The following is an 18,775-nucleotide window of genomic DNA, read 5'->3' as shown; positions in this document are numbered from 1 at the left end:
ACTCGACGACAGTCGAAGTCGCCTACATGGCTAAGGCCATCAATTATATCATGGCTAAGGCCATCGCCGCCAACGGTCGACCTAGATTCGACTATGGTAAGTGAACGACTCGACGACAGTCGAAGTCGTCTACATGGCTAAAGCCATCAACTATATTATGGCTAAGGCCATCGACGTCGATAAGTCGACCTAGCTCGACTATGACGACAAATAACTCGACGACAGTCGAAGTCACGTACATGGCTAAGGCCATATATGATATTATGGCGAAAGCCATCGACGCCGATAAGTCGACCCAGCTCGATTACGACGGCAAGTAACTCGATGACAGTCGAAGTTACGCACACGGATAAGGCCATCAACGGTATAATGGCTAAGGCCATCGACGCCGATAAGTCGACCCAGCTCGACTATGAGCGAGTAACTCGACGATAGTCGAAGTTGCGCACACGGATAAGGCCATCAACAATATAAAGGCCGAAAATAAAAGGTACAAAAAGAAAAGAATAACAGCAAAAGTACAACTTCCATTATCATCCAAAAATACATGTACAAAAGGACCCATTTACGTCTCCAAATACAGCAAAACAAAATGAATACAAGTCCTAAGGGGCTTCGCCATTCTGTTCACCGCCCCCCGTCGGATCGTCATCTCGTCCACCGTCGTCCTTGGCCTGATAGGCCGTAGAGACCCAAGAGCCGGATTCTAGACGGTTGACGTCTTCGGAGTTATAGCCCGCCCGGTTCGGGGAATCAGAACTATACCCACAAGCTTCACGGGCGACACGGGCTATGCGCCGTTGCTCTTGAACCTCCGCCTCAGTAGCTCGACCCGCAGATAAGAACTCCTCGAATACGACCAATCTGGCCTCGGCGTACACCCACATGTCATGCGCCTCACGATGCGCATCCTCATCAGGCCTTGGTGCAACAGTCCGCTTAAGGACTTCAATCTCAGTCGCCTTGGCATCGAGTTTGGTGGTCATAGCGGCAACCTTGATCCGCAAATCAGCAGCTTCCGCCGCTACCCCACGGCCAACCTCCAACTCTTCTTCCTTAGACTGGAGAAGAGTCTCCAGCTCAATGTTCCGAGCCAGGGCGGTCATCAGCTGCTCGTCGATCTGCTCCAACTCGGCCACCCTCCCTTTCAGTTGGGCCTCCGACTGCTCCAAACCCTCACGGAAAACCCGAAATTCCGGGTACTGCTTAGGTAGGTCCGCCAGCGCCTGATGCTTGACACGGCACCGCCGATATTTCTTTACCACCTTGTTAAAAGTGGCTGCCTTCCTTTGCGCTCGCCGCCCCCTCTCTACCTCCAAGATGAGAGTCTAAAAAAGAGGAAAAGGAGGAAAGGCAAGTCAGTGTGCATCAAAATTTACTTTACGGTACATGAAGAAAATCGAAAAATACCAGCAAGGCCGCGCCGGCAACCCTCCGGGATAGTTCCCCGTCGCTAACCCCTTTTAACATTTCACGCTCAGCGGCCGCACATAGCAAGGTCATATCCGTTGCGGCCTGCTCGCTGTGTTGCAACAGGTTATACCCTCCTGGGATCAGAATTCGGCGGTTGGATCTACCTGCCGTCATCCCCACACGGGCCGGACCCCGCGTTAACGCATCTGCATCCGCCTGGGCGGCCTTAGGGCCCACCCTCTCGGTATCATCACCCGCTTCTCCAACAGCAGCCGACGAGCCGCTCTCCGGAATGCGTGTTGGGCCGGCGTCGAGAGCCGCCCCCCCTTGGGGAGCCGACCTCCCGGAACGGATGGCATCTGCCATAAAAATTGGCCTTGACTCTCGATGGGGCTCGCTCGCCCCTCGTCCTCTGTGGCTATCCCCTTGCCGGTTATCAACCGACGTCTTTTCCTTTCCGGCGGCTCCTCGCTCTTAGAAGTCTCCTCCACAGCCCGTGGGGATGGCATTGAAGGAGTCGCTCCCCTCGTGGACGCCGCCACGGGCAGCGGTTGAGGAACCTCCGCAGCACCATCACTAGGCGAACCACAGGGTATGTATCCGTCTTCAGAATCAGTCCCCGCCCCAGGTGAGGTGACGACGTTCTTTTTCTTCTTCTTAGGGGCGCTCCGACCTGCCAACGCGAATAAGTCAGGTAACAAGAACGTAGGGAACTCCCAAATCGTAGCCAACGAATTACCTGACGGGTCGTACCGTTGAAGAAATGCAGCCCAGGTACGGCATTCCTCCGCATAAGGTATTATTCTTTCCACCCATGATTTAATGTCATCAGTGAACTGGGGTGGAGAAAAAAAAGCCCTCGCTGCGAATAAAAAAAGGAAAAAAGCAAAGAAATCACAATGGTCGTATGGTCAAAAGCGCAAGCAGTCCTGAATTCTACGAGTAGAAATACTTACGTTCTGGACTCCATCTTTCCGGGAACCCTTCGGGATTCGACACCAGGTGTTCCGTCCTGATGTAGAAATATTTACGCCAAAAACGGCGGTTGGGCTTATCATCGGCTTTAACAACCAAGCCCCTTGTGCCACGACTTTTTAACTGCAGCATGGTACCCCTCAGGTAACCAGGGCTGAATAACTGTAAGAGGTGGTGGACCGAGACGCTGCACTCAGCCCTGGCCGCATAAGTGGTCATAATACGGCACACCTTCAAGGTGTAAGGAGTGAGCTGAGCCGGACACACATTGTAAAAACGGCAAAGCTCCTCCATCAGAGGGTAGATTGGAAGATTGTAACCGATCAAGAACGGGTACTCATAGAATGTGCAATATCCAGGCCGGTGCACATTGGCATAATCCGTCCCGGCCGGAACCATTTCCACGTGGTCCGGAATATGGTGCGTCTCTCGAAGATCATCTAAATGGGATTGTAATAAAACGCTGTGCTCCCAGGGAAGGTCTGGGCTTTTAGTTGGAAAATCCCTGCGAATATGCATCTCCTTCGGAAGGACGTTGTCTACACTGAGAGGAACAAGGGCCTTCTCCGCCTTTTCCCCTTCGCCACCGGAAGATGGCGGAACCGCATTATCTTTGGCCTTTTTACTACTCTGTCCACGTTTCGTCATGATTACACTACGTAAGAAACGAAACACTGACGATAGGAAGTGTGGTTTCAACAGAAGTGGGAGAGTCCCTCATGAAATAACGGTTACAGGAAAGAAAGACAAAGGAGTAAATCAGAAAATGCTTTTCGAAGGCTTGAAAGTTGAATCGAATCGAACCTCTCTCCTACTTATAGGGATAAGTTGCGCAGAAATCGAAGAGTCGTGATTCAAAACGTGCCCGGGAAGCCAAAATGTCACATCATCCTCTGAACCGCCTCGGGGGCAAATATAATAATGATGCATACAGGCGATGACGTCATCCCAAAAAGGAAGCCGCGCGTCAGTGGCTCAACAACATCATATATTTCACCTCATTCATATTGCCGCCCCTGGTCGAGGTCAAATTCTCCTAAGCCGAGGTTCGCATTTCCGCTCATCGAAGACGCCCACCGAATGCGTCTCCAACGAGCGGAGGGACTAACTGTATAGGGTCAAATTTGACCCTCAGCATCTCTACGCCAGTGGGTACGCCCAGTGAGTGTACGCCGACTAACGTAGCGGGTACGACTCGGACGTGAGGACAAAAGCGACATCGTTTAGGACTCAGTGTCTTCACTAGGGAGACGTTACCTGTCTTTGTAACTTTTTAATTCTTTCGAGGAAGGTCTCTTATTATATAAAGGAGACCTTCACATTGTAAAGGGGGACTCAGATCTAATACAACTCTCTCATTTTCTGGCTTTCTCTCTCTATCTCTACCTCAAACGAACATATCTTATTGAGTTCATATTATCACTTTGCAATACTAGATCTACAACAATAATATCATCTTTGCATCTCTAGGTTTATTATATTTGATTACGATTTACCCTTTTCTTACTTTTGATTGTTTTCTAGCTTACAAAGTATATTGCTAACTTTTGAGTCAAACAATAGCCTGTCTTATTTTTCAGATAACTAATTTTATATAGTATAAACAGTTACCTATAATTTTTTATTTTAGGGGGTAAAAGTTACATATAATTATCTTCTAACATGCTTAGAAATTGTTTACTTTCTTAGTAGTAGCTTGTAGTAAACTTATTTACTTTAACAAAGTAAAAACGTGTGTATAGATAGTGTCAATATATTCTCTTTATTACTGTATGGTGTGATTTTCCACTAATTGGTGGTATAAATATTGAGTATAATATTCTTAAAGAAATTCTTGTAACTTCTTTTGAATGGTGATGTGGAAACTTTAGAGCAGCATCTTAAATCAGTTCCGCAACCTTTATAGGTATTTACCTACCAGTGCCAAGAAATAGCTTCGACTAAAGACACAAAATTATGAGCAAAAGTAACTTTAATAAAGTTGCTCCGAATACCTAAGATATGAAATCGGGCCAAGGCGTGAAGATACTGAAATAAGAAATTTTCTAGAGATACAAGTAAAAAGTTATATTTCAAATAACTAAGGGCCCGTTTGGCCATAAAAAAAGATTCCTTTTTTTAAAAAAAAAATTCACTTTTTTCACAATCAACGTGGAATTTTGGAATATCAGCTTTTTAGAATTTTTCAAATTCCGAATTTCACTTCAAAGCATTCGTAAAAATTCAAAAACAACTCCAAATTGTATTCATACCCAAACACAACTCTAATTTTCAAATACCATTTTCAGTTTGAAAAACAATTCACTTTTTTCGGAATTTCATAATTCTTATGTCCAAACACCAACTAAATCAATAAATCAAAAACCATTATTTTTTAATAATTTTATTATAAATGTTACTTATAATTTTATTCATTCAACATATAAAATGTTTAACTTTTAATTTTATTTATACAACGAATAAAAAATTTAAAAGTTTTGGAAGTTCATTTTTCACTAGAAGACTGAATGAAATGTATTTAAAAAAATATGCTATTTTCAAGTCATCCGTCAAGTGGAAAAAGTTGGAAATCCAGATTCGAAGAAATAAATTACATATTTTAAGCAATTTGATACTTCATGGACATACTAGTACTAGTATTATAATTCATTAATAATAATAGGTCATCAATACCTATAATAGAAGCAAAACTACAAAATTTCTGCACCCAGATTTCAAGACTTCAGCTCCTAAAATACTCATTCAATCTCCACAACCTCTACAACAGCTTTATTGTTCATCACATTTTACAAGTCGATATACGATGCATGATGAATACACATAAACCATTGCCCATTAACCTTCTCGAAAACATTTGTAGCAAATTGTTTTCCCCAGCTGCTGCCTTTGGTTCTGACCATTTCAATGCATGTAACGTATCCGATATCACCTCTAACATGAACTTGAACATCCCTGATCTCGATATCAAGTGGAAAATCATATTCTGCCCATACGAACTCCCAGCTTCCCATTACGAGATCATAGCCAGTTATGCCACTAACACCAGGGTGCACGACGCAGACATTCTCACCCTTTGACCAGAGGGTTTGCATTGCAGCTAAGTCTCCATGTTTGAAAGAGTTGTAAAAGCGAGCATTTGCTGCTAGCACGGATGCCTTACTGTCCTCCTGGAGAAGCCGGAGGCTATCCCTAATTTTTGCTGCTCGGGCATAGTTCTCCTCTTTAATAGCATTCTTTAAATCCTGCGCCAAGGTTTCCTCATCTAGCAAGATGTTTTCACCGCTCAAAGTTCCTTCCGAATCCTCACTCATGACGCGGCATGGTCTCAGTGAATGTGTATGGGAACCTTGCCTAAAAGGTGCTGTTCTGAATAAATACACAATTAGATGTTTTTACAGCTTAGGAGAGAAGATATTGAAGTAAATAAAAAATTAAAAAGAAAAAATTGAACAGATGTAACACACTTGGCAGGTATGAGACATGCTGCATGTAACACTAATATCAAGACTTGTCTAAGAAACTGGCCTCTAGGAATTTTGCAAACGTGCACTTTGAGACAACTGATAAGGAGTAAAGTACTGTCAGGAAGAATCAGAAGCTATGTTGCTCGGACTCTTCAAAAATGTTGCCTCGCCCATGTCGGATCCTCCAAAAATCCACTACTTTTGGAGGATCCGACACGCACCCGACGGCATTTTTGAAGAGTCCGAGTAACATAGATCAGAAGCACAATACTTAAAATGGACAAGATAGGGTTTAGCTGACTTATTTCTTTTTCCAAGGAATCGGTTGCTTGCTTACACAAGAGAGATTTCCTAATATCTTAGATAGAGGTCCTAACCTCTACATGATACAGAGAAAACAGAAGCAAGTGAAGGGCAGACTATTTCCATTTCTTAACTAAATAAATATAAAGTTCCGATTAAGGTAAAGAAAATTTCAAGAAGATTACACAATCTCAACTGAGTAGAATTCGACATCAAAGCTTCCCATCCTTAAGTGCAAAAGTTCCTCCTCATTAATGTATGTGTTCATCTTCATGGAAGATACCAAAGCACGCTTAACAAGAAATAAACCTTAAAAGGAACTGCTTTTTTCTGGTGAAAATCACAAGTTTACACTATTTTGTAATTACACTGCATTAACAATACCACATTGAGTGTTCCATATCTTGTCTATTTAAAGTCACAGCAAAGTACAAAAAAAGAGCAAATAATATAAAATCATACTATTACCAGAGACCCACCACTAAAACAATGATAAATTAAAATGATTTATATCAAACACTCAAAAGCAAAAGTTTTACATAAATTATTCATTAAAAGAACAAATGTAGACATTGTTAACCATATAATCCCAATATGAACTTATAAACCAAAGAGAGCAACAGCACAATGTGAACTGCAACTCTACCCAAGAAGATCCGCATCAGACAATAGTTACATCAGCAGGCAAACAAGCATCTATAAAGGGATGTAGAAGATAATGAACAATTAATGCATTCATCAATCCGATTTGTAAATAACTTTCCTTTGAGAGGTAAGTCATACTTTTTGAATATCTTCAAGCTAAGCAAGGAGAACTTACTAAAATTTCCAAATTTTAAATCAAAAGCACATCGTCCAGGCAAATATGCAGACCCTATCTTATTTCTGCCAGCTGAAACTGCATTGAATTGCATTTGAAAATGTGAAGCAAGGCAGTGATCGATCTGAACACCATTGATGTTGGAATGAGCTGAAGCTATGTGCCCTCTGAACTCAATGCGTCCCTACAATTGAAAGTTGGTTACGAAATTAAATACATATCAAATTTTGCCAAGATTGTGGTTCATCAAACATTTAACCATACCAGAATAAAACTAATAATAGTAATAGAAGAAGAAAACTGAGACTACTGACAACTGCACAATTGAAGACAATTCCATTATTTTTGGAAATTTCAACTACAATCCTCATAGTACGGTAACAAGACTACTGCTAAGCTTTCTCCCTGTACCCCAACCAAATTTTCATCTCCACTCACTCTGGTGCTAATGCCCCAGCAGCCCAGAGGAACACATTTGGTGGCTAAACTGATTACAATATAATATAGCTAATGAAGATGAGGGGCTTATGAGCTCTTAATCAGCAAAATGATGAAAGAAAAGCTTAGGATTTAAGTGTATTCGAACTTCCAACGATAGAAAGATTAGAGTGCAAAAACAGAAACAGCGACAGCAGCACAACAAGGCTACAGGAAGAGAAACAGCATGACTACCAAACAGAAGTAGATGAAACACAAATCTCAGACCTACCATATTTAGTAACAAAACTTTATATGAGTAGCAAAGGATAAACAATAACTACCAAGGACACTTCCCACCGGAGCAAAAGATTATATTCCCCAATTATGGGCCCTTCCCTTCAGCTTTGGAAAATTATTACCTATCAAAAGAAATTTACTTTAGGACCTTTAGACTTCCTTCGGTGCAGTAACAGCTTTACACCACATTCATACCTTCACCACCACTACCTCTACAACCCGTTTCCACCTAAACTCATTAGTTTTTCAAAAACTACACTTCCACAACCTCTGCATATACCCTTATGACTTGATGCACAACTATTAACAATTAGTATCCCAAGCTCTAAATCATCCATTCAATTCCTTGCAAATTCAGCAATCACGTTATCCCTTTTATACAGTACATGTGTCAGTGTCTATTAGCTAATGATCCGGAACAAGATGAGAAGGAAACAAGAACAGGGAAGGAGACAAAAAAGAGGGAAAGAGTGATGAAAAAAGAAGGGAAAGGGAGCAGCAATCCGAGGAGAACTAGAACAAATGTGGAAGCATGTGATTTGTTGTTGGATAAAAGAACTGTCAACCGATCAAATATTCAATGACCAAAAAGAAAAAGGAACCCATAATCAATCGAAATGCCGAAGAAATTTGCCAGTTGATTATCAAGGTTATGAACTGTCTTAAGTGTAAATGGGAATCGTGCCAAGAACCTGAAACAAGGTGTACACACGAAAATACTTGGAGATCAAAATCACATACCTCTTTGAAAAAATTATTCATGGAATAGAAAAATATTATTTCCAGATGACTGGTTGATTTTATTAACATTAGACCAAGCTATCAATGCTCTCTATTCCGAAGGTATTCCATTAAGTTTGTGTATAAACGACTAAGTCCAAAACATAAGAGGAAAAAACTAAGATCCCTCAAAAGTAAATTTCCCGTTAAAATTCAACACCCTGGGAATGAAAAAAAGAAAAATCCTAAACAAGCATTAGGAACCAAAAACTATAAAATTGCTCAGCTTGTGAACTTAAGCTCCCAACATTTTTCTTTAGCACAGCAAAACCCTTTAGACAACCCCACTACTCAAAAAAAAGAAATTAGCCAGCAAGAAAATTTAAACGTAACAGGGCGAGAAATGTTACAAAAACTCACAATATTGAGGTAGTGAGGTCGACTGATTCGAGGTCCGAAAGACAATGTTTGGAAATTGGAAGCCACCTCCATTGCTAATATTACAATTCAAGTCATAAACTGCTCAACTCTGTATATGCACCAACAAAGACAACAAATCATCGGTTAATATAGACATATCTCATTGAAAAACTACAAGAAGAATTTAGAACGGAGATTTAATTTACCTGTCGAATATTTGGTCGAAGAGGACGGAGCTCTATCTTTGTACAGAGTATCGCTATGATAAGGAAGGTGTTTTGACTTTATATCTCTGGGAAGGTCACGAAATCGGGAACAAGACACTGACACAAAACCTCAGTGGATTGAAACTGGTAGTTGGGCTTATGAAAAAGTACTCTTTAAGTGGGCTGGGCTGGGCTGGACGATTGTTACACAAATAGCCTGTCAGATTCAAGGTTTCTAGCCGGTATACATAGATTATACCTAATTATATATATATTATACATGAATTATACGTTTATTATATATTCGCTGGCTATTTTTAGTTTAAGAGATTAAGTGGACAGCTATTTGCGTTAATTCATGTATGAAGCTTATGAACCTTTTTAGGATCATCCTTTAAATTTTGACCCCGTTAAAAAAAAGTCTTAAGAGAATAGCCTTCAGCTAGAATTTTGAAGCATACTGGTCAGAATTTTGAGATCAATCATGCAATCGCAAGAAATTTTCCTTAACATATAATTATGGTGATCATTAGGATTTCAGCCACAATGCTGAAAAATCCTAGTGATTATCATATGAAAAATTCTTATCATTGTCACGAGAGCTCCCCAAAACCCTGGCCTGATGTTACTTTCACAAGACTTTTCTTAACGGGGTCATACTTTAAACGGCATCAAATGATCCTATTAGTGAAAGTCACCCTATAATAATAGTGATCCACAGTCATGGAGTAGGTGATCCACGTTCATGGATAGAGGTGACAAAATGGTTAAAAGAAAACACTTATCCACCCATATTATCCATCAACAAATGGGTTGGATAATGAACCATTTAAAAACGGGTCGAATATGGATAAGAACCATATTATCCACTTAGAAAATGGTTAACCAAATGGATCGGATAACCAATGGATAACTAATGTGTTTAACTTTTATATTTGTAAAGCCTCAAATCGGGATACCTCGAGTTTGGAAGACTAGGAATTCTCTCATAAGTCATCATATTCAAGAAGCCATGGATAATATGGATATTTATATTATTCGCCGGATAACCCATTTTTTATCCGTCTCAAATACGGGCCGGGTCGAATAATTTATTCAATTTTTAAAATTATCCGTTTCTGACCCGCTTATATCCGACCCGATCCGCATGTTCGCCGCCTCTAGTCATGGAGTAGGTGTAGGTGCTGGTTATATCTATGTATAGCTAATATGTAATCTGAATTCTTGTAAGTAAATTTGGAGTACTCTTAGAGCCTGTTTGGATGAGCTTGTTTTAAGTGACTTTTAAGCCAAAATAGCTTTTAAGCCATAAGTTAGGAATTCTAACTTTTGGCTTTTGGCTTGTTTTTGTCATTTTAGCTTAAAAACAAGTGCTTAAAAGTACTTTTTTACTTTATCCAAACACTACAAAATGGCTTAAAAGNATCTTACGAAGTGCAGCTTTAAATTGACCCATATATATATATATATATATATATATATATATATATATATATATATATATATATATATATATATATATATATATCATATACCTAGCCAGAGTTAACCCCTCCAAGTCTAGACGAATTGAACGAGTTTTACTATTTTAGCTGAATTTGTTCCTTACTATTAGTTGAAGAGTTGTTGAAGTAAGGGCAGAGAATGGACTCATTTGGGCTTACCAACCCGTGGCGGAGGCAGAATTACCGCCAAGAACATTAAAAAAAAAAAGGAAAAAGTTAAAAAGGTTGTGGTAGTGGGTGGGAATAGAACCAATGATCTTACAAAGGTTTTGAACCTTCTTAACCACTACGCTATGTTTTTAGGCTATGTCAAGGGACTTTAAAACCTAATATATAAAGGTATATAATAAATTTTACCTTACATATAAAGTGTAATTTTTCGGCAAAGGGGTTGGGTGAACACCCTTCCGCCCCTAAATCCTCCTCTGCTAGCAACCCGTTCTTAGTGCCTCGCTGGCGTAGTAGTGGCTTATGCTACTTGTTCCTTAGTTGCTACTCTACTTAATACGGATTAAATTCGGATATTGATTTCAAAAAGAGCAATAAGTACAGCAAAATCAACAACAAAAGACAAAATTGTCCATTTGTGGCTTGAATCGTTCTTTCCATTATTTTAAAATTTCCCCTCTTTTCTTTCAATTGCCGCTCCGTGTCCAACTCGCGTTTTAGTAGAGACTAATCGAACTCCAATAAAGTAGATACTCTATATAATTTTTTAGATACTATATATAATTACATCACACACGCTTATAACACATAGCATGAAAATTCAATCTTCACAAAAATACTGAGATTAAAGTTATGTTTAGGCTAGCAATCAGATTGAAATTTAGGTTGTTATAATAGAATTGTGTGAGAATAAAGAAGGTACGTACTATGATTTAGGATGAACCATGTTGACTTTCATAATTGGTTTTGTAATGTAATATGACACTTTGGTGGTAACATAGCAGAGCGATGTCGTTTTACGTTAGTCGTGAGGCTTCAAAGGTTAGTCTTTTACTTCATTTCTTCAAGTTTGGAACTCTCCTTTTTCTTTCTTGCTATTGCTTCAGAAAATTCTTAATTTTTGTTTTATGTTATTGTTATTGAGGGCAGCTATGGAAGAGAGTATGTGCAGAGACTGCAACAGAAATCAGTCTTCTTGCGGAGAATTGGAAGTATATTTTTGGCGGTTTGACATTTCAGGTTTATATTGATCAACCCTCAATTTTCTGTTTTTGATTTCTGTATCGTTTCACCAATTTTTTCTTGCACCATTTGGACTGCGGCATGAAGATAGCCTTGGCGTAACACGTAAAGTTGCTGCTATGTGACCAGGTGTTCGAGCCGTGGAAATAGCCTCTTGCAAAAAAATACAGGGTAAGACTGCGTACAATAGACCATTGTGGTCCGACACTTCCCCGGACCCGCACATAGCGGGAGGTTAGTGCACCGGGCTGCCCATTTAGGCTGGGGCATGGAATTTATGCCCAGTTAGGCATAATGGTTGTTTTTGTTGTATGTAGGGGTGTGACATGGAAAGGAATTATTTTTTCTATGTGGGGGTGCATTGGTTTTAGCTGAAGATTCTAGGAGTTCTTGATCAGAGTTTGTGCCTTGATTCTTTTCAATAAGGATGTTAATCATCTTTTTTTTTTTTTTTTTTTTTTACTTCTTTGCAAAATTATGACTTATATGCTTTAAAGAATTATAAGTTCAGGTTAAGCTTTAATAGTTTTCACATTTTTGAATCTTGTTTGCAGTCACTTCACTCTGAATATTTTCCTAAAGTCGTGTGTTCCTTTCTTCTATACTTTCTGTGTTCTTTTCTTCTGTGTCTAGGGGAAGCGAGGGGGAGGGGGGAAAGCAGCAGAATTTTGAGCCATCAAATTTTGCATTTTCTTAAATTTCTTATTGAACGATGTAATTTGTGATTTTTATTCTTTTTTTATATTTAGCTGCTGTTGAAAGTGTTCCTGGCTACTATTTGTCATAGTCATATTCGATACCTCATTTCCCTTTCAGTTTCTCCTTAATTGTTTTTCTTCATGACCTTAGTGTTTTTGTTAGACCTACCATGCATGTTGTAAAATGTAAATGTCCCTTCTTTCTTCAGTACATATATACATGGACTTGCTGCTCGAGGGGTTCACTACATACATCGGCCTGGACCTACTAAGCACTGAGTTCTTTCTTCCAGTACTGCCTGACCGCACTAGTGCAGCGTTGTTTCTACCACTGAGCAAGGATAGCAAAACTAAGGAAGAGAATCACAAATTTCTGCATGGAAATTCTGGAGATCCTGCAGAATGGATATAGAGAATTGCGTTCTGGATTGTGTGTAGATGGGAGCACAGTCTGGGGCGAAGCTATGTGTGGCCAAGAGTAGTAACTGAACACCCTTCACCAAAAAATTATATTATACATTACTTGTTATTGATAAAAGAAATAGACTTTGAACACCCTTGCGTAGCATACTGGCAAAGGATGTTCAAATTTTGATCACCCTTATTGAATTTTCTGGATCCGCAATCGTGTATAGACAATACATGGAGTGCAACTAAGAAGCTGGTGAAAGGCACTTCTGTTTCAATATCATTGCAAGGTTGGTTTGGAAAATGATAACTGGTGTTCGTCCAAGTCCAGTAATTTTGGTCTATAGCGTAGGAATACAAAACCAAGGTCAGGTCAATGCTTTTGATATCTCCATGGAGACTGAGACTACGGTTAAAAGTAATGGCATCAAATGTATAATGGAATTCCATCTTTTTCACTCAATAAACTATCTTTCATTTTGTACTCCGTGAACATCTGGCACTTTATTTTTCATAATGTTAGTCTAGCCATCGATTAGTTGGAGATAACAGCATTAGGAAATGTTTGAATCACAACACTACCTAGTTATCTATTGTACTAGACATGAAACTTCTTGCTCTTCTAGCAGCATTTGGTTGTCGCAATGCTCTCTTTCTATAGACACACGGTAGCGCATGTCTACATTTTGGTGTCCTTTGGTTCACATACTTGTTATGTTGGGATTATAATGTAGAGATTGTTTATGAGGTGAATAAGAATGTGAGGATTGTTATGCAGTAATTATTAATGTACAGATTGTTATGAGGGGTTTACCTTCAAATTCAGCCAAAACAACTTATTTTTAGGCTCACATCCCCACCATTTATTGGTAACACATACCAGTGACATTCTGTTACATTGGATCTAGTAGATCAGAGAAAAATATGTCCAAATCCTTCGAGAAACCTCATCGTCTATGAGGACATGCTCCACATATTTGTACTTTGGTTGCATACAACAAACACATTTTGACGATTATAATTCCATATCAGAATATCATATCATGTAATGCGATTTAGAACTTATCAACCTCCACATGAAAGAGGATATTTCAAAAGGAAAAGATCTATACTAAATCTCCGAAAATGGGGACTTACCGTTGAAGTGTTGGGCACTTCTCCAGGTTTTCTTGGTGGAGATCTCCCATTTTTGAGATGTGTCGAGGTTAAGGCTGTTTGGTGGGCCGGTCTGGGACCGGGACCGGACCGGGCCCGCGGTCCTAACGGGCTAAACGGTCCTGGTGGGCCGGTCCCTGAATGGGTAGGAAGCCCATGACGGGCCGGTCTTGTACACGAGGCCCACGAGATCGGGACCGCTAAGCCCGGGACCGGCAGGCAGTCCTGGGCCGGTTCAACCGGGCCTAACGGTCCTAACGGGCTCCAACGGCTATTTTTTAAAAAAAAAAATTTAAACGGTCAGATTTTAAAATCTAGCCGTTGGCCTTTAATTTTCAACCGTTTGGAACTTTAAAAAATAGCCATTTGGCCCCCAAACTTTATTTTAACCCCAAACTTTATATAATTACACTTTTCCCCAATTCTCAACTATAAATACCCCCTCATTCTTTCATTTACTCACCAATCCATCAATCTATCTCAATCTCTCTCAATCTATATCTAATTTCTCTTCTATAATTGATTATTTTATTATTGCAATTTCGTGAAAAATTGTGAAGTTGGTGAAATGAAGTATTCAAGTCTTCAAGTCTTCAACGATTTTCAATTTTCAAGAAGTTGTTCGGCAATTCGGTAAACTCGTTCCAACTCTTAACTTTTAAGAATATATTTTTGTGTGTTTAGTTTGCATAATTGTAATTAATATGGCATTTTCTTTGAAAAAAATGTTTGGTGGTAAGGGAAAAGCTAAAATTGATGAAAGTAGTCTCCAACGTATTACCCTTCCCCCGGCTCCCCGACCCAGACCTATTACCCGCCCTGCTGCTCCTATTATTCTTGATAGTGATAACCCTTGTTTTCAATTTTCCGATAGTGAATTTTGCCATAATGTTGCACAAGGTGAACAATTAAATGAAGAAGTTATGAATGCTCTTTATCCTAATCAAACTATCTTAGAAAATGATGAGGAAAATGAGGATGTAGATGAAACCCAACCGGATTTAGATGATTCACCTACTAGTCCTGTTAATAACCCAACTGATGCCCCGCCCGACCCACCTGTAGAAACCCCTACTTTTAATAGACAACCTTCTAAACGCCTAGAAACATCATTAGTTTGGAATTTTTTTACTCAAGTAAGAGAACAAAATAAGGCTAGGTGTAAAACTTGTGGGAAATTGCTGGCGCATAAATATACTGGAGACCGTAGCGGTACGGGTAGTTTGGCTAGGCACATACAAACACACCCTAGAGATAAAGTTAAATATTTACAAATGAAAGCGCAGCAAGAGGGGACAAGTGTAGATACTGCGGTTAACCCTAGTACAGGTTCAAATCTAGTTCAACCAAGAATTAACACTGTGACCGGTGGTATTTTATATTACGATCCTAATAAAGATCGTGAAGAATTAGCAAAGATGGTTACTGTTATGTGCTTACCATATACTTTTCCTTCTAACCCTAATTTTGTGCATTATATTAGAAAAGTTTTTAATCCTACTTATAAAGGTTGGCCTCGCGCAACAGTTAAGAGCGATATTTATAAATATAAACATGAATATGAACAATATTTGCGGTATTTATTTACTCATATAACTAATCGGATTTCTATTACTATTGATATTGGTAGAAGTAATAATGACTGTGATTATCTAACTGTTACAAGTCATTGGATAGACGAGGAGTGGATAATGCAAAAACGCATTATTGCGTATAGAATAATTAATTCACGTCACACAGGTAAGTTTATTGCTAACACCGTTGCAGATATTTGTAGATATTTTTGCATTAGAGATAAAATAATGGCAATTTCTATGGATAATGCTTCTAGTAACACTAGTGCTATAGGCATACTTACAACAACACTAAATCCTGCATTTAGTAATTGTTTCCATGTGAGATGTATTTGTCACATTTACCATTTAATCGTCGGTGATGGTATGAGAATTTTAAATTTAGAAATTGAAAAGGTTAGAATGGCTCTTAATTGGCTTTTTTATTCAAACCGTAGAAGTAGACTTAGAGAGTATTTTAAAAAATGTGATGAATTTGGCCTTAGAGAAAGAAAGGTTCCTAAACCTTGTCCAACTAGATGGAATTATATGTACGAAAGTTTAGTAGTTGCATATGAATATAGAAACCCAATTAATGCAACGTTTAATGCTCGTGTTGGTGGTGAGGATGATGATGAAATCCTTACAAATCAAGATTGGACGAATGTCAAAATTCTTATAGATTTTTTAGAACATTTTCAAATTGCTACAAATGCATTTTCTGGACAATATTATCCTACTATTTCAAATTGTTTAGTTTATATTGCAGCACTATGTGATTTGTTTGTTGAATTTTCGGAGGGTGGGGAAATTTATCAACTTGCTATAAATGCAATGAAAGAAAAGTTTAAAAAATATTTTTTCCCTATCCCCCCTATTTATGGTGTTGCTGCAATGTTAAATCCTACAATAAAATTAGGAGGTCCTCACTTTTGGTACACAAATATTTATAAGGCTTTAGATCTTTCAGTTGAGGAATTTTCTACACTTGCAGAGGCAAAAGCCTCAATTAAAATAAATGCGCAAACAATTTATAATGTTTACCAACTTGCGTTAGATCATGCTAGGCCAAATGTTCCAACCTCTACTTCGTCTAGTTCACAATCATCTAAAAGAGCTGCGGGCCTACAAGCACTTAAATCTTGGACGGAGTTTAGGGGTTCTCAAGGTGATAATTTTGATGAGACTTCACATCTAAATGAGCTTCAAGTTTATTTGTCGCAGGGACTTGAAAAGGAGAATCCAGACGGCACCTTTGATCTTTTGGAATGGTGGAAGACAAGGGAAAAACATTTTCCGGTTCTTGCAAGGATGGCTCGGGATATTTTATCTATTCAAGCTTCAACAGTTGCATCAGAGAGCGCTTTCAGTCAAGCAAGACTTCAAATAGGTGATCATAGAGCGTCTATAAGGGAGAGCTTGGAAAAATCAGTACTATTCAGAGATTGGATCCGCTCGGAAAGAAGAAACTTTGGACTTGCAGAATCACAACCGGAGATAGACGAAGCTTATGAAGAAATGATAGCGGAACTTGCGGAGGATGCTACTATATATGTTATATATACATGAAGAAGTAGTACTATATATACTACAAAACAAGATTTTTCAAAATGAGGGCCCCACCCCCAATGAGCACCAACGGTCATATTAATTGCACAAATAGCCGTTTTTTTTTTAATTTACAAAACTAACCTTCTCTAACACTATAAGTACCCCCCTCCCTCTTCTTCATTTCAATACTCAATACTCATTTCTCAATCTAAATTTCTCTCAATCTCTCAATCTCCAATTTTCAAGACTTCAAGTCTCAATCTCAATTTTCAAGTTAAATCATGCCTCGTTCGGAAAGAGTGCGCTTATTTGTTTCGCAATACTATGAAGTGCTTGAAGAAAATGAAGAAGGCCAAATATTAAAGTGCAAGAACTGTGGAAGAGTCTTAAATTTTCGTTCAGGGTGTACCACAGGCATTTTAAGGAGGCATATAAAGTATTGTGTTGAGGGTATTTATCCGCAAATTCGTCTTTAAGATTTTTCAACAATTTGTGTTATTTTAAAATTATTAGACGTATTTATGCTTCATGTTGTACTTTGTTATTAATTTATTATGCATGCCAATTTAGTTTTACTATTGATTTGTTATTTTACATTTTCGTCAAACACTTTAATAATTAGATTTCTATATTATATATACCACATATATTTATATAGCCATGCATAAGAGCAATTTATATATATACATACACATATGGTTTACAAGAAATTGCCCTAAATAAAAAAAATTAAAAAAAAACGCCCGGAAATAAAAAAAAGCCCGTTAGGCCCGCTAAGCCCACGAGCCCGGCCCATTTAGCCCAGGACCATATGGGCTTAGGCCCGTCACGGGCTGGTCCTACCCGTTGAGCCCACGAATCCCGGGACCGCGAAGCCCGGGACCGCCAGAGCCCGGGACCGCTAAGCAGCAGGCCCGTTTAGCCCGGCCCGTTTAGCCCATTTAGGCCCGGGCCCGGGACCACATACAGCAGGTTTTACCTGCTTGCCTTGTAGGTAAGTATGTGTACTATAAAGCTAGTCTGAAAAGAATATATAAATATTTCTCTTCACATGTCAGGCCTTCAATTGCCCTCGCGGGCCTTTCTTTACTCACGACACATGAACTGTTTACTATGAGGGGATGTTAAAGTGGAAGAGCCAAGAGATGACAAAGGCAAATACCATACAAGCTAGAAGGAAGTTCAGAAATCGATGGCCATTCAAACAAGTTCGAGATTCTGAAGACACTGATACTTGTGCAGGGGCTGCATTTGTAGCCAAAGCATTTACTTCATTTGTTTGCTGTGCTGACTCAATGTCATTTGGACCAACAACATTGTGTGCAATCGAATTGCATATTTCACAAGTCCTGCATTTATGGAAGGAGGAACATCCAAAATAAAGCATATCAGTCAGTAGATGAAAGAACAAATATTTTAAGCATCTGTACATGTATGGTTGAATTTATACACTTTACTAGTGTTTGGATTCAAGCAAGTTTTTCAATAACCAAATGCTATATTGTTTGGTTTGAAAACTAAATTTGGTTTTTATAATAAACCAAAAATTTTCTGGAAAACCAGAAACAGAATACTGAACTTCTTGTTCTGTGACTTCCATAGTTGGATAATGATCATATATAAATAATCTTCATCACCATCATTCAACTTATAGTAAACCAAACCCCCACCTTAAC

At 39.0% G+C, this 18,775-nt stretch overlaps 2 protein-coding genes across 2 annotated transcripts; one reads left to right on the top strand and one right to left on the bottom strand.

Annotated features, from left to right (window-relative positions):
* Positions 1-5,003: 5,003 nt before the first annotated feature.
* Positions 5,004-9,146, bottom strand: LOC109221693. Its single transcript, XM_019386159.1, has 4 exons — positions 9,039-9,146; positions 8,833-8,941; positions 6,976-7,159; positions 5,004-5,749 (listed from the first exon to the last, which is right to left on the bottom strand). The coding sequence occupies exons 2-4, from the start codon at positions 8,902-8,904 to the stop codon at positions 5,175-5,177; spliced, it is 831 nt and encodes a 276-aa protein (XP_019241704.1). The 5' UTR covers positions 8,905-8,941; positions 9,039-9,146; the 3' UTR covers positions 5,004-5,174.
* Positions 9,147-11,291: 2,145 nt separating this feature from the next.
* On the top strand, positions 11,292-13,327 carry LOC109221694 (phosphatidylinositol:ceramide inositolphosphotransferase 2-like). The gene is made up of 4 exons (XM_019386160.1): positions 11,292-11,533; positions 11,642-11,731; positions 11,864-11,905; positions 12,642-13,327. The coding sequence occupies exons 2-4, from the start codon at positions 11,644-11,646 to the stop codon at positions 12,842-12,844; spliced, it is 333 nt and encodes a 110-aa protein (XP_019241705.1). The 5' UTR covers positions 11,292-11,533; positions 11,642-11,643; the 3' UTR covers positions 12,845-13,327.
* Positions 13,328-18,775: the final 5,448 nt, after the last annotated feature.

Source organism: Nicotiana attenuata, unplaced genomic scaffold (assembly GCF_001879085.1).
Source record: "Nicotiana attenuata strain UT unplaced genomic scaffold, NIATTr2, whole genome shotgun sequence".
Lineage (NCBI taxonomy): Eukaryota > Viridiplantae > Streptophyta > Magnoliopsida > Solanales > Solanaceae > Nicotiana > Nicotiana attenuata.
This window is presented reverse-complemented; position numbering and strand designations above follow the sequence as displayed.

Coding starts and splice junctions, on each gene's coding strand:
- LOC109221693 (XM_019386159.1), bottom strand. CDS start 8,904: ATGGAGGTGGCTTCCAATTTCCAAACATTGTCTTTCGGACCTCGAATC. Junction 7,160..8,832: donor GACCTCACTACCTCAATATT/GTGAGTTTTTGT, acceptor TTTCAATTGTAG/GGACGCATTGAGTTCAGAGG. Junction 5,750..6,975: donor TTTAAAATTTGGAAATTTTA/GTAAGTTCTCCT, acceptor TATTCAGAACAG/CACCTTTTAGGCAAGGTTCC.
- LOC109221694 (XM_019386160.1), top strand. CDS start 11,644: ATGGAAGAGAGTATGTGCAGAGACTGCAACAGAAATCAGTCTTCTTGC. Junction 11,732..11,863: donor TTGGCGGTTTGACATTTCAG/GTTTATATTGAT, acceptor CTATGTGACCAG/GTGTTCGAGCCGTGGAAATA. Junction 11,906..12,641: donor CTCTTGCAAAAAAATACAGG/GTAAGACTGCGT, acceptor TTCTTTCTTCAG/TACATATATACATGGACTTG.